Raw genomic sequence first — 13,483 nt, 5'->3', positions numbered from 1 at the left:
CTGACAATAACAAGTGACAAGTCTTACACTGTAAGTTCATCAGCTTTTTAGAACTGCCAGTTGTCTGTAAAGCTATGCCCATTATCCCGAAAACATACTCCACTGCTCCAAAAATACACATGCTGGAGTTGGAGACTCGACTACTTTCCAGACTTTGTTAATATATTACTCCGTTTTAGCCCCTTTTGTGGCCAAAACAAAAACAGATGTTCTGCTCTGTGTTGGAGGGGCCAGTGTTTTAACTTAGCATTTTTTCTTAACCTCTGATAACATATCATGATCATGTTATGATTAGAACAATAAACATATTACACATCTCTCCTTTAAAAGTACATTTGAGAAATGTGAAGTGAAAGTTTTTCACCATTGGATTCCAGTGGGCCTAACAAATGTATAATGTTTTCATGTCAAACTTTGTATATATCATTTGTTCAAAGACAAAATACTAAGAGTTTGTGCAATGTGCTCTTGGACAAGTGCAGATTATAGGCTGAAATCCATGTTTTTTATGGAACCAAACACAGCTTATAGAAAAGAGGAAATTAATAAAAAACAAAACACTCTCTTGTAGTACATTCATAATAAGTGATGTAGACAGACAACACAGATTGGCTCCAATTAAGTTTATTTGCACTTACATGTTCATTCATCAATCGTGCCAGGTACACACAGCATTGCAAAGCACATTCAGCAAGTCTTTTCAGTTGGTGACGTTCATATTTTCGGTGTCAGCATTTTCTTCTGCATTACAGGTTAATTAATGATCCGTGTCTTTGGTGGTTGGTTTGAGGATAGCAAAGCTTCTAAAACAAATGCAAATAGCTTGATTTATTCTCAGTCTGTCTATTAAGGTATGTTGACCAAAGGGCAGTGTCTGAAGTTGTGTTAGTAAGTCATGTCTACAACACTAACTACTAAAACTATGCTTTTAAACTACCTGTAGTTTAATTCTCTGCTACAAACGTGTGGTCGTCTAAGGATTGCACTGTAAATCAAGGCCTCAAGTGGTATGTTAATAAAGTGGTTTTGCTTAGCCCTACAGATGACACAAGTGTTTAGCAAAAACTGGGTAGCTTAAATAGCACCAAAGTGACACTGTCTAAAGGGTTTCATTCAACATTGCACCTATACTGAGAGACTCTTTGCGAGACAATAAAACACATAAGTAGTGGAAATGAGGACTATAGATCAGTTTGTTTTTTCTATCTCTTGCTATCTCTTTTTTGTTTTTCCCCTTTTTTATGTTTTTGTTTCTCTCATGGCTCTGGCTTTCACATTTTCTCGTTAATTTTATCTACTCGTCCTTATCATCCTTGCTGGTTCTATCAGAGCGGTCTGAGTCTCTCTCCTTCTCCCTCCTGGATTCCTTCACCACCTGATGGAAAACAAACAGATTTGTTCAAATTCACTTTCATCTGGTGAAAGCAAATCTTATGTTATTCACAATTTTCAATTGCGTCATGCCATGTCTGTTTAAATCTTTGTACCTCTCCATCTCTAGTCTCCACTGTCTTTATCACCACAGTCTTCTTGGTGCCTGGAGTTTGCTCAAAGTCTGTGAAAAGACAGATTAAAGTACTGTTGAGATATTAACAGTCAGATACATTTGCATTCACAAAATAGAAGTTTTTAAGAATGGTAGAAAGAAGCACTGTAAACAGCAATGGAAAAAAACATGTACTTCATTTTTCAGGTGAAATAATCTTGTTATTTTTTTATTTTATTTTTTTAATTTTTACATTTTTAAGATTCACTTGCAGGAGCTAAAATGACAGGGGTTAGTTCAGAGACCCCTGATTCCAAAAGCAACTACTTCATTTATTTTTCTCGTAGATAATGTTACGTGACTCACAACTGGAGAATTTTAATTCTCTTATTGGCATGAAACTCTCCTGGTTGAATTGAGACGTTCTTTGATTGAACTGACAGACAAGCCATTCATTATCACATACTAATTATTAAACATTTAAAATTTAATGCTATAATATAAATATACAGGATTATTATATGATCCAGCAGAGTGACACATATTTCTGTCAAGTAATATTGAAGATATTGCTTAAAGAAAAAATTAAAATGGGAATACAGAATGGGGAAAACTACCGTCAGAACCAGTGGTTCATCCTTCCTAACAACTGAAATCATGATTTGATCTTGGACAAAGAGAACTAGAACTTACCTTTATCACCAAAGTGATTGCTCATGCCAAGACTGACGATGGGAATAGTAATCCTAAATGGGGAATGTAAAATTTGGGTGTTATACATTAATATGTAATGAAATAGTCTTACTTGATGATGGATTATAGCTTATCAATTACTATGAGGTTTGTAGTTTGCATAGATTAAAGACTAAATCTTGCTAGAAATAAAACAGTCATATTTTGTGTTAACATCCAGAAAGTGGCTTATAACACAAGAAAATCAACATTTGGTATATAATATTAGCAGTTTACATGCACTTGTCTTTCATTTAGAACAACAAGTTTAGACTACTGGGTTATCTAGAGGACCCTAACCTGCTCTCCTCCCCCTCCAGCAGTTTACGGTAAGTAGCGATCTCAATGTCCAGAGCCATTTTGACATTGAGGAGGTCCTGGTACTCCCGAAGGTGGCGAGCCATCTCCTCCTTCAGATGGCGGATCTCATCCTCCAATCTGGCTACATTATCCTGGTAGTTGCCGATCTCATTTCCAAACTGGTCCTCCATGTCACGCATCTGCCTCAGCAGAGCTTCGTTCTGAAAAACAGAGTAGCACATACAGTGTAATAAGAGGGTGGAATGTATGTGGATTATATAGATCAATATAGAGAAATGATTGGTGGTGTTTGGCCTCACAGTGTTCTTCAGTGCATCAATTTCACAGTTGAGAGACTGAATCTGCCTCCTGGACTCGTTGGCCTCCTGCTTGGCCTGCCTCAGAGAATCGTTGTTGCGCTTTGCTGACTCAGTCAAATCAGCAAACTGCAGGAACAAAAGAGGAAGCACACATGAAATATTGTGTGTTTGTATGTTCACGTGTGATTCTCAGTGTGTCTGTCTGCCCACCTTGGACTTGTACCACTCTTCAGATTCCTGCATGTTCTTTAGGGCTATGGTCTCATACTGGGCCCTGATGTCCCTCAGAGCACCAGTCAGGTCGGGCCGAGCACTGCTGTCCACCTCCATCTTCAGCTGCTGGGTCTGGACATTCACTTGTACTTCCTGGATTTCCTGATAACACCAAGATATGGACAGATGGTGAAAAATGTTAAAATATTGTCAAAACACAAAAAACTTTATATCAAGAATTTGCCAACAAAAAATTTGCCAACTATTAATTAAAAATTATTTATTTAATTTGCCAACAATTAAATAAAAGTACCATTCTTCCATGCAGAAAACCCCCTCACCCATACCCTTGCAGCAGAAAGAGTGCGGGTCAGAGGAGTTGTTTAGTTGAATCTGTTCATTTATATAAGTTAGTCAATAGTCTGCCTGATTCATTGATCCTTTATCTGACTGATGTTTGTGCAAGTTAGAATCTATGGCCCTGACCAAGGCTCTGAAATATCAGGTGCCGAACTGTGGCATGTATAAATAATTCAGTGAAGCTGCTCATGGTCCTGAAGTAGGAGATAGATTTGTACTCTGTCAGTTTGGTCTCGGATTTACAATATTTATCTATATCTATGGCTACAGGGTCAAACCAATCTAGCTGTTCACAATTTGGTCTGCTGGTGGCCGGTGCTGGTGAAATGAACAGGGTTACTTAAAAGAAAAGGTCCCCTCATCATTAGGGTGCTCCCACTAGGCCATCTCAGTTGTTAAAAAATAACAATTCACCTACAGTAATCACTTAACATTGCTTTTTAGTCAACTGCTATGCAGATGACACTCAAATAATCTTTCAGTCTTTTCCTTGTAATACAAGCTGTAGGTGCAGATCTCCACATCAGATTTGGAGAAAAAATTTTTCAAACTAAAATTCCACAGTTTCAAAACATATCTGATTGGAAACCTTGGTAGAGTTTACTCTCTCAAAATTACATGTTGCATAGTTGTCCAAAGTGTCAGTGGCATCCAACCACTCATGTCTATAACCTAAACATACAGTTAACATTTTATTAAGCTGGAGAAGATAAGTTGAATCCTGTCAGTCCAGTTAGTTCATCAGATTATCCTTTGCAGCACTGATTGCACTATTTGTCAGCTAGTCACTAGGATGATCTCAATGCAGGCTCATGTCTACTGTATTGCGAATACCTAAGAGTCAGTAGCTGATATACCATCAGTAAACTAGTGTGACCAGCGACTCCTGAAAGAAAAGACTTATCCATTCATACTGTATAAGCACAGTGGAAAAGTGCAGGGGAGTTCGCGTCACTTACTTCATCATGGAGCTTCTTGAGGAATTCAATCTCATCCATCAGAGACTCAATCTTCCTCTCCAGCTCCAGACGGGACAAGGTGGCATCATCCACATCCTAGTTTTTTATATGAGACAAGCATAGTTTATGTTACCATTAGTGAAACATGTCATATGTCTTTTGGTCATAAACTTGTATTTTAAGATAATATTACCGTGCCACTGTATTTAACAAATTATTGTGATTTGACCTGTGAGAGCTGTAAAAACACCATTACATGTTTACTTTAGAGCATAAACATATTTTCTGATGTGCTACAAAGACTTTCTACATAGACATCCTTAAAAATGTAACCTCCAGGATATGATTGTCCTTTCTCTAAACCCCTTGTCTGGACAACAGCTGTCCATTCATTGCTTTGTAACTAACTAAGCACTGCAGGTCTGGCAAGCTTTTGGTTTTCCAACATGCTGAAGTGATGTGCATGGTGCTTTAAGTGATACTCAGAGGAAGAGATTGGAGGATGGCTTCTTTTTTGTAGTTTTTCAAAAACATATAACACAGGGCTAACATATAGGGAATGGATTAAACTTTGAATTTATTTGCTGTAACTTCAGACCTACTGCCCTACTAACAGGCTTACTACCAACAGTAGCCTACCTGAGTTAGATACCCAGCTCATGGCTTATTCATGTACACAGCTTTAAGACTCTTTTACAGGGTCCTTGTTTTAAAATGGGTCAGATGGAAACAGTTTTGAGTTCTCAATTGACTGAAGGAGTTTAAGCATTAGCATTAGCTTACATTAGCTAGCTACACTTCTGTTTGTGAGAGTCATTTTTTTTTAGCATCTAATGTCATCAGAAATGAGAAGCTGCTTTTGTTTACTTCTCTGTGGAACTAAAAACCTAGTGTTTCAAAAATTACTGTGAATTTCAGTGTTAAAATTGTTTATCACTTATAACAACATATGTGCAGTTCATGAATAGAAAGCTTGATAGATGTAGCAAATTAGCTCAAGAGTGTCGGGCTTAGCAACAGGCCAATTCACAAGGATTTTTTTTTTGCCATTAAAACAGTTCAACTAAGGACAAAAAGAGTCTAGACAACTATTTCAAAAGTGCAAAAAACAAGCATCTGTCCTGCACAGTAGTCTACATCAATGACATTTTAGAAATCTGTCCTGTCATATTACTGTGACCCTATTGTGGAGGTGTTGGCAATGGAACAAAGCTGCCCATTGTGACCTGTTATCCGAGCCCGAGGACACTGTAACCAATATGGTAATCACGGTCCAGTGAGCTGAGTGTTTACCTTGCGGAAGGCAACCAGGTTATTCTCAGCATCTGCCCTCTTCTGGGCTTCCTCCTCCAACCTTGAGGACAAAGAATGAGACAAAATATTTCAAACAATGTGCAGATTTCCTCCAGGCATTAAGAATCAGCTTTGTACTAAAGGGTGAGACAGAATAACCTGATGAACTTGTCCGGGGACATCCCTATACTGTCTAAGGTTGCACCAGGGCATCAGCTGGCAAAAAGCTTTCTGGATCAATTTGTTAATTCACTGTCCTGTAAAAAGGGTTTGGGAGAGTGCCCAGTGGGAACAGCATCTGCTCCTTTCAACTAATGTGGTTTCTCCACAGTTCAATAAGGTCATCGCACACACTCAATAAGGTTATGTACACACACTTCCTATCTCTTTAAAGATTTTAAATAGTCATTTTAATATCGGCCAGTGCACAGCGACAGGACAAAAACTGAAGAACAGATAACAGGAGTAATGAGATCAGACAGAGACGGGGTTGAACAACAAAAGATTAATCTAATCCAAGATTAGTTCTAATCAGAGTTTGGTAAAAAAAAAATAGGTTTAAAATGAGTAAATCCAGATTTAAATCTACATTCTGTACATTAAAATAAATTTAATGAATAAAAATAAATTAATAATAAATAATAAATTTAAGTGCTGCAGTTGGGACCTAAAGGGGTGGGTTGACTGTGTTGTATTCCTTACATAACGTTGCATATTTTGCTAGTTATTTAGAGGCACATCATAAAACGCAATTGAGTTAGTCCTTAAACTTGCTTTGAAAAACTTGATTATTTTGCTCAATCCATCTCAAAAAGGCAGACAATTTAAAAGTTAACCATCCTCAAAGGTAAAGTTACTGCATCACATTTGGTGCAACAGAATTAAATGAGTAAAACATAAATAAGGCCAAAGAGAAGTTAAATTTAAACCACGACTTAATCTGTTTAAAAGTGAATCCTTGTTGGTGCAACCAGCAAAATGTCATTTGATGCTCCTGGGAAAGCAAGCAAAATGACATAAAAATGAAAAATGATATTTCATAATGCTCTTGCAAACTCAGTTACAATTCCTGAGTCACTGTGGTGAGTCATCACAAATTATATCACAGTATACAATAGACAAGTTTGCCAATTCTCTGCTAACATTTTCTGACTGATGGACTGTCTGTGTGGTCGATGTCCGGATGTGAATCCAGCTCCATCTGTCCTGTCAGACAGAAGTCATGCCCGGACTGGACATAAAGTAGATTAGTGGGGGGAAAGCATCACATAGTGGGGCCTGCTTCCTCATCTTTTATTCATGCTGTGTTACAGGGGTCCTTTTGTCCTAATGGGGTCTCTGGCACCATCCCATCAGTACAGAGGGACACTGAAAACACACCTAATGGAGTCATTGAGTCACATTGATTTTTCCTGATGCTATTCTCACCACGCCTGATATCCAACCTCTCTTCCTCTGGACTCATTTCCTCTCTCTCCCTTTCCCCTCCCTGCTCCTCAGCCAGCCCCACCCAGTGTCTGCTTCATCCGTCCTCCTCCTCATCCTTTCTCTGCTCATCACAATGGATGCATGCATGATTGTGTGTGTTTGTGAAAGTCAATAAGTTTGCGTTATTTAAGGCAATCATTCATCACCAAACACTTCCTTATGTAATTTCAAGTACTGTATCATAGTTTTCTGTGGGTCACTTTAGTGTCATGTACTGAGTGTTTTACCCTTGTTTTATGTTCAATCCTGCCTGTAAACAAGACATTTTCATTCAGTCAACCTTTATTTAATCTTGACAAATCACTGAGGAAATGTTCTCATTTACAATAATGTTGAGAGTACATTAAAACAAAATACAACAACACAATAAAAGAGAAATAAAACAGACATACAGCAACATGCACAAAAAGAACAATTAAAATCACTTAACTTAAAGTGCAGAGTAGTTTGTAATCATGGTTTTCAACAGGTCTATAGGCACAAGTCCATTAAGTTTTAATGTGTGCTGTAAACTAAAACTAAAGGCAGATTTCCCCAAATTAATTGTTTTGTACGTGGGACTTTGAACACGAGCCAGTTGCTAACTGACAAGTTGAATAAAGACTACTGGAAGATTTTAATAAGGAGGTGATATATACTCTCCATTAAAGGTTTTATAATTAATGGAAACCAATGTCAGAGATGCCCTTATAATACATGTATACATAGAAAGCTATTGGGAGAAGTTAGTCTCCAAGGCTTCATGTCAGAATGTAATCAAGCTTTTCTCAAAATCACAATATGGCCTACTACAATGGCAGGAGGGACAATATTTGTTTAAGGCAAAATGTCAGTCAAAATACCATTTTAAAATGCAGAGATGCCCTGGCCTACACATCATATTCTAATCTGCAGATGTACAAAAACGTATTTGTTTGGTACACCATAATCATTTTAATATGTTTGTAATGAAAATGAGAATAATGATCTAAAAATATAATTCCCTATAACATGTAAGTTTTTTTTCCCAAATCAATAAACCAATATTTATGCCAGAACTAACATGTGCATATGTGCAGGATGCAGGGCAGCGTGCTGTATCATGCTGCTGCTCTGTGGCGTCCATGTGTTCTGATGTGCCACGCCCTACACCATCACTACTGGACTCAAGAGGTAAACGCCCAGCGACTCTCTACTTTCTCTGTGCTCAAAGTGGACCATAAACAGTATATTATGACAAGAGTCAGTGAATCATATCACAGTGGCATTGGTGTTTAAGTAGAAGCCCACACCTTTGGCTCAACATATATGAGTGAAACCCCCCCTGCCAAGGGAAATATTGGAATGAAGACAAGAGAAAAATGTTGACTTTGTTTGTTGACAATATGTTCCACAACTTTCTCTGTAGCCACATGATTTGTAATGGCTGTATTACTCTCTTAAGACAAGGCCAAACAATTCCTCAATCTATTTTATTGTTTTCTTTTTTTGTGTAATCTTATAATCACCCAACCCTTTACCCAAATATTCTATCTATCTATCTATCTATCTATCTATCTATCTATCTATCTATCTATCTATGTTGGTACCCACCTCTGCTTGAGCAGGGTCAGGTCCTCAGCCAGGTTGTCCCTCTCCAGCAGGTACTGGTCCCTCTCCTTTCCGATGGCATCCATTTGGCGGCGCAGCTCCCGCATCTCCTCCTGGAAGATGTCAGTGGCACGGTTGGGCTGACCGTGCGTCTGCTGGCCCTTGAACTGGTTGACCTCCTGCTGCAGCACACTATTCTGCTGCTCCAGGTAGCGCACCTTCTCGATGAAGCTGGCGAAGCGGTCATTGAGCTCCTGCAGCTCGGCCTTCTCATTGCTACGGGTGGTGAGGAACTCCTGGTTGATGGCTTCAGCAAGGGTGAAGTCCACCTTGTCATAGCTGATGCGAGGAGGCTGGGTGGCGGAGCGGGAACGCTGTGTTTGGTAGGTGGTGGAGCGGGATGCAACCACAGGGGACACTGAACGCATGTAGCGCCCCCCGGACAGGGGCATACCGGAGGACACGCGGGAGTAGGAGGACATGGAGATAGGATGTGGGCTTCCAAAGGTGCGCCTGTAGGAGGTTGCATGCATTGTATGGCTCATGGCTGGTCTTGTTCTGTTCTTTATCGCTGTGGAAAGATGTAGAGCTGGAGGCTTGGAGATGCTCGTGAGGCAACAGGACATCAGACTGAAGAGCACCGGGGGTTTTTATGCTCTTAAGCTGGCTATCCCATCATCCTCACGCCTCCCCCTCCCTCATTTCTCCTCACCCCACCCACATGAACCCTTCCTTTCTCAATCACTCATCAGCATACAAGCTTTGGCCACTCCCTACCTCTCAGAGACAGACCCTGCCTCTCTCTGTGTGCTTTCACCGGCGCTCCGTCTTACTCTCTGTCTCGACAGGTCCACCCTTTTAACCAGAGCAGCTGGCACTAGGCCAGACCGGCTTCCACATCGCTGCGTTTATTACTAAAGATGTCTCACCATGCCCATGCCCCTCCTCACCCTGATTTGTGTCCTCCTTGACACTTTTCACTGTTGATTCCTCAGTCAGTTTTGATTATCATTCCTCTGTATAATACCTTTTTATATATTTGATTTCACTCTTACTTGCATGTATAATTTTCTTAACATTACTATCAGATATGTGTGAAGGATTCTGTTACCTGGTCCTCAATAAGGAAACCGTGAAATTCCGACCTAAATTGAATCACATGGATACATTGATTTGATTCTTTTTCCCCTCCATCTGTCTCCCATTCCCTCTCCTCTCTGTCTCTCTGTCTCTCTCTCCTTTTACAGTAATGGAATACTTTATTGATATTCTGGGCGTCTGGGGCAGAGCCATGACTATGCAGTTATTCCATCCTTTTGAAATGCTCTAGATCCGGTAATCCCTGTTAGAATAAGAGTTGTCAAATAACTTTGTTGGTAATTATGGTGAACAGTGGCTTTTTGGTTCAGTCATATAGATGAAAGAGGTCAAAGAATAGCAACTGTTTAGCAGCTCCATGAACTCAGTGACTTCCCCAGCACAGATGATTAATATTTCAGGAAGACATCAAGATGTTTTATTGTTCTGACTACAACGTAAGCTGAAAGTAATCATTTAATCAGCTGTTGAAACATAGAGACCTGAGCCAGTGCTGATGGTGACACTCTTTTAGCCAGTCAGTAATATCAAACTTACAACTTTATATCACCTTTAACTCAGAAAATAATGCATTTTGCTCTTGACACTTTTTGGGAATCAGCTGAAGTTGCTTCAACCAGGGACAAATAGGCTGTGCTATAAAACTAGTCTTGCAATACCAGAAAACCAAAAATCTTGCCACCTACCGGTTGTATGGGTATTTCTAAATGCAAGGTAGTTGCTTGAACAGCAGTGAGTACAGTCACTACATTTACACTTTTTTCAAGGGCATGCTCTTCCCCCCTTCTCCTCAGTAATAAGCCCCCATAGACAGAATAATGAATAGTTGACAGAGTGTCTGTGACATCAGCGCAGGTTTCTGAAGAGCTGTTGTGAGACTCACAGAGTAGCGGCTCACGTAAATCCCGCCTAATCCAAAAAAATGGAGCGTGAGTGGAGCTGGAGCAGCCAAATGAAGCAGCTACCTAACGGCTAGCCATCTGTGACAGTACCTACCTGTCACTCAAAGCGGGCACTCCCTTAATCACGCATAACTTTAAGCCGTAATATAATTTAAATGGTAGTTATACAAAAATCTGAAAAAACTGAACTGCAGCTTTTGGCGCTCTGTGTTGGCTTTATTTTTCAGCCCAGATGAAAAAGTATGTGGGTTTGACACTATGATTGACATTAGCTAGGTACCTAACTTAATGTTAACTCGACAGAGGGTTGACTACACAACTAACAAGCTTACAATCTCTGAGTGATAAACGCACATTACTCACCAGCAACATTCAGTGTTTGACCAGTCTGCTCCTATGAAAGTCTCTATTATGATTGTTTATGTCCGACACAGACAGAACAAGCGTCTCCTCTTTCTTGGTTACCAGGGTGATGAATCCCCATCTATGGTTGCTTGCCTGAAAAAAAAGTGATGGTGAGAGCACCTTTCTGAAAAGTTTAGAGATTTTCAACTAGAAGCACTCAGTGTGGCTGCACAAAGACGACGGACCATTTTTTTTTAAATGATGCTGGGCGCAGTGTCTTTTTTCTAGGTGGCTACATGTTAGATGCTACATGAAACCACTGACAACAAGGTCTGTGGATCTATCCTGAGTGATCAGTACATGATTCCTGGAATATATAACATGTATTTTTGATTTTGCTGTGAACTGTCCCTTTAAACGTTAATTCAAGGCTACAGCTATGTGCATTAGTGTCAAATCTTGGGTAAAATGTGACATTAATGGTGGCGACGTTCTGTGAGGCAGCACCTTCACATTTTTCTGCAAAGTATGTGTGTGTGCACACATGTGTGCGTCTGTGTGTGTGTGTGTGTGTGTGTGTGTGTGTGTGTGTGTGTGTGTGTGTGTGTGTGTGGTCTATAGCCATTTTAACTGAGGTCTGCAGACAGGCTAGTCTCATATAAAAGTGATGTAATTCCGAGCATGCTCTGTGGCCACTGGGTGTGGCACTTTCTTCCCTTTGTGTCCCCTGTGATGCTGCTCAGTACCTTTAATCCTCCCCTTCCTTGGACTCTTTAGTGTAATACACAACTAAATATAACATATTGTGTCATATTTGTTTCTCTTTCAAACACACACGAGCTGTTACACACCAATCAGCCTCCGTTATTTTAAGCTGGACTCAGCACTTCTTCTGATTACATTTAACTTTGGGTTCCTCTCTCTAATGGAGCATCTGGATCACACAGTAGTAAAAGTAATCTCTTTTGCTGTCTGTCATTCTCAAACACACACTTCCACACTTGATTCTCTTCCTTGTAGGTTTGCATGGCTGCTGCTGCCGAGCTCTGGCTTTCTGTGTAATAAATGGCCTGTGTTCGTCTTAGCTCTGTAATCTAATCAACCTGCTTTATGGTCAGTAACTCTCTCCTCTCCCTCCCTCCCTCCCTCCCCCCTCTGTCTCACCCTCTGTCTCACTCTCTCTCTCTATGTTCAGAGCACATCTCACTTTCTATTCGTTCACCAGATCCTGCTCCAGTCTGCACATATGTCAAGGTTTCCTATCAGTGTAAAGATTATATCTGCACTTTAATCAGTGTATCCAACACTCGTCACACTTGCAAAAACCTATAGTTGAATGATTTTGAACTGGAGTGTGTCAGTAATACTAACCATCAACCAGATGTTACCATTAGCAATTGATCCTTCTTGTTCTGGCAGAATTCCCGAAGGACCCATAAATTCAATAATGTGTCTTTGACAGTATCAGGCTAGAATATCTGTTCCTGTTTCCACATATTGAACTCGCAGTATGTGTCTCATATTTCATGTAGAAACGGGCATTCATTTAGATATCTCAGTGTTATTGGGATGACAGGGAATAAACATTACTTTCATTTTCATATATGAAATTTATGTGGGTGTGGTCTCTGATGAGAATTCTGATCTAACAGCACATCAACAGTAAGAACAGGACAGAGCACTGGAGCTTACAGCAGTGTTTAATTTTATGTCAGTCACAGTGGTCATCCTTTAAACTTTAATGGTTGTATTTATATAAATTCAAAGAATTCTAACTCATAGTGGAAGCATCCCCACTAAACTAAACTAAAATGGTAAGACTGTCTGTTTTCACAACAACCAGTCATCCAGACAACTTCACACTTGACGGGCGTATTGCTGAGGATCCAGGGCAGTTCAGTGTCAAGTGCAAGCTCTTGAGATCTGCAGGGCATCTGTAGGTTACTCACAGTGTGTGAAGACAGATGAACACGCTGTATCTGTACTGAGAGGGAAACCCTTTTACTTTAACTGTAACGCCACTGATCAGCATGTTGAGTACACCTCTCTCTATTGCATCATTCAAGAATGTCTCTCTTCATCAGGAAGACATTAGCCAGCTGTCACCAATGAATGCATGCAGCCAATTGGTTATTCCATGTTTGCTACACAGTCAAAGGCTATTTTTGCCCAAAATGCCTGTCCCTAATTGTATCCAGGGCATTACTATTCAATAGCCTTGACTCTGCTGGATCAGGGAATATAGGACATGTGATGTTACAAAAAAACAAACAAACAAAAGGGCTGGACTTTGGGAATGAACGATTCTTCCTTTGCTAGTGTCTGCAGTGTAAAGGACAGATGAAGGAAACCTCATCCTTTTTAAGATCAGTTGCTAGGGAGTGGCGAGCAATAAAGAAACACTCAAATTAATCAAAG

The 13,483-nt window shown here is 40.0% G+C and overlaps 1 protein-coding gene across 1 annotated transcript; it reads right to left on the bottom strand.

Annotated features, from left to right (window-relative positions):
• Nucleotides 1-608: 608 nt before the first annotated feature.
• On the bottom strand, nt 609-9,365 carry prph (peripherin). Its single transcript, XM_084732026.1, has 9 exons — nt 8,724-9,365; nt 5,664-5,724; nt 4,371-4,466; nt 3,049-3,213; nt 2,839-2,964; nt 2,519-2,739; nt 2,180-2,232; nt 1,488-1,555; nt 609-1,375 (listed from the first exon to the last, which is right to left on the bottom strand). The coding sequence occupies exons 1-9, from the start codon at nt 9,344-9,346 to the stop codon at nt 1,295-1,297; spliced, it is 1,494 nt and encodes a 497-aa protein (XP_084588152.1). The 5' UTR covers nt 9,347-9,365; the 3' UTR covers nt 609-1,294.
• Between the last annotated feature and the right edge of the window lie 4,118 nt (nt 9,366-13,483).

The sequence above is a fragment of the Lutjanus erythropterus genome, chromosome 2 (genome assembly GCF_056507025.1).
Source record: "Lutjanus erythropterus isolate fLutEry1 chromosome 2, fLutEry1.hap2, whole genome shotgun sequence".
Classification (NCBI taxonomy): Eukaryota; Metazoa; Chordata; class Actinopteri; order Lutjaniformes; family Lutjanidae; genus Lutjanus; species Lutjanus erythropterus.
The sequence above is the reverse complement of the archived record's forward strand: the minus strand, read 5'-3'. Positions and strand labels throughout refer to the sequence as shown.

Bases quoted from the DNA above. Each gene is read 5' to 3' on its own strand.
- prph (XM_084732026.1), bottom strand. From the start codon at position 9,346: ATGTCCTGTTGCCTCACGAGCATCTCCAAGCCTCCAGCTCTACATCTT. The intron at 2,740-2,838 runs GTGAGGCCAAAC...TCTGTTTTTCAG, and splicing joins TTGATGCACTGAAGAACACT to AACGAAGCTCTGCTGAGGCA. The intron at 1,556-2,179 runs GTAAGTTCTAGT...GTCTTTTCACAG, and splicing joins CAATCACTTTGGTGATAAAG to ACTTTGAGCAAACTCCAGGC.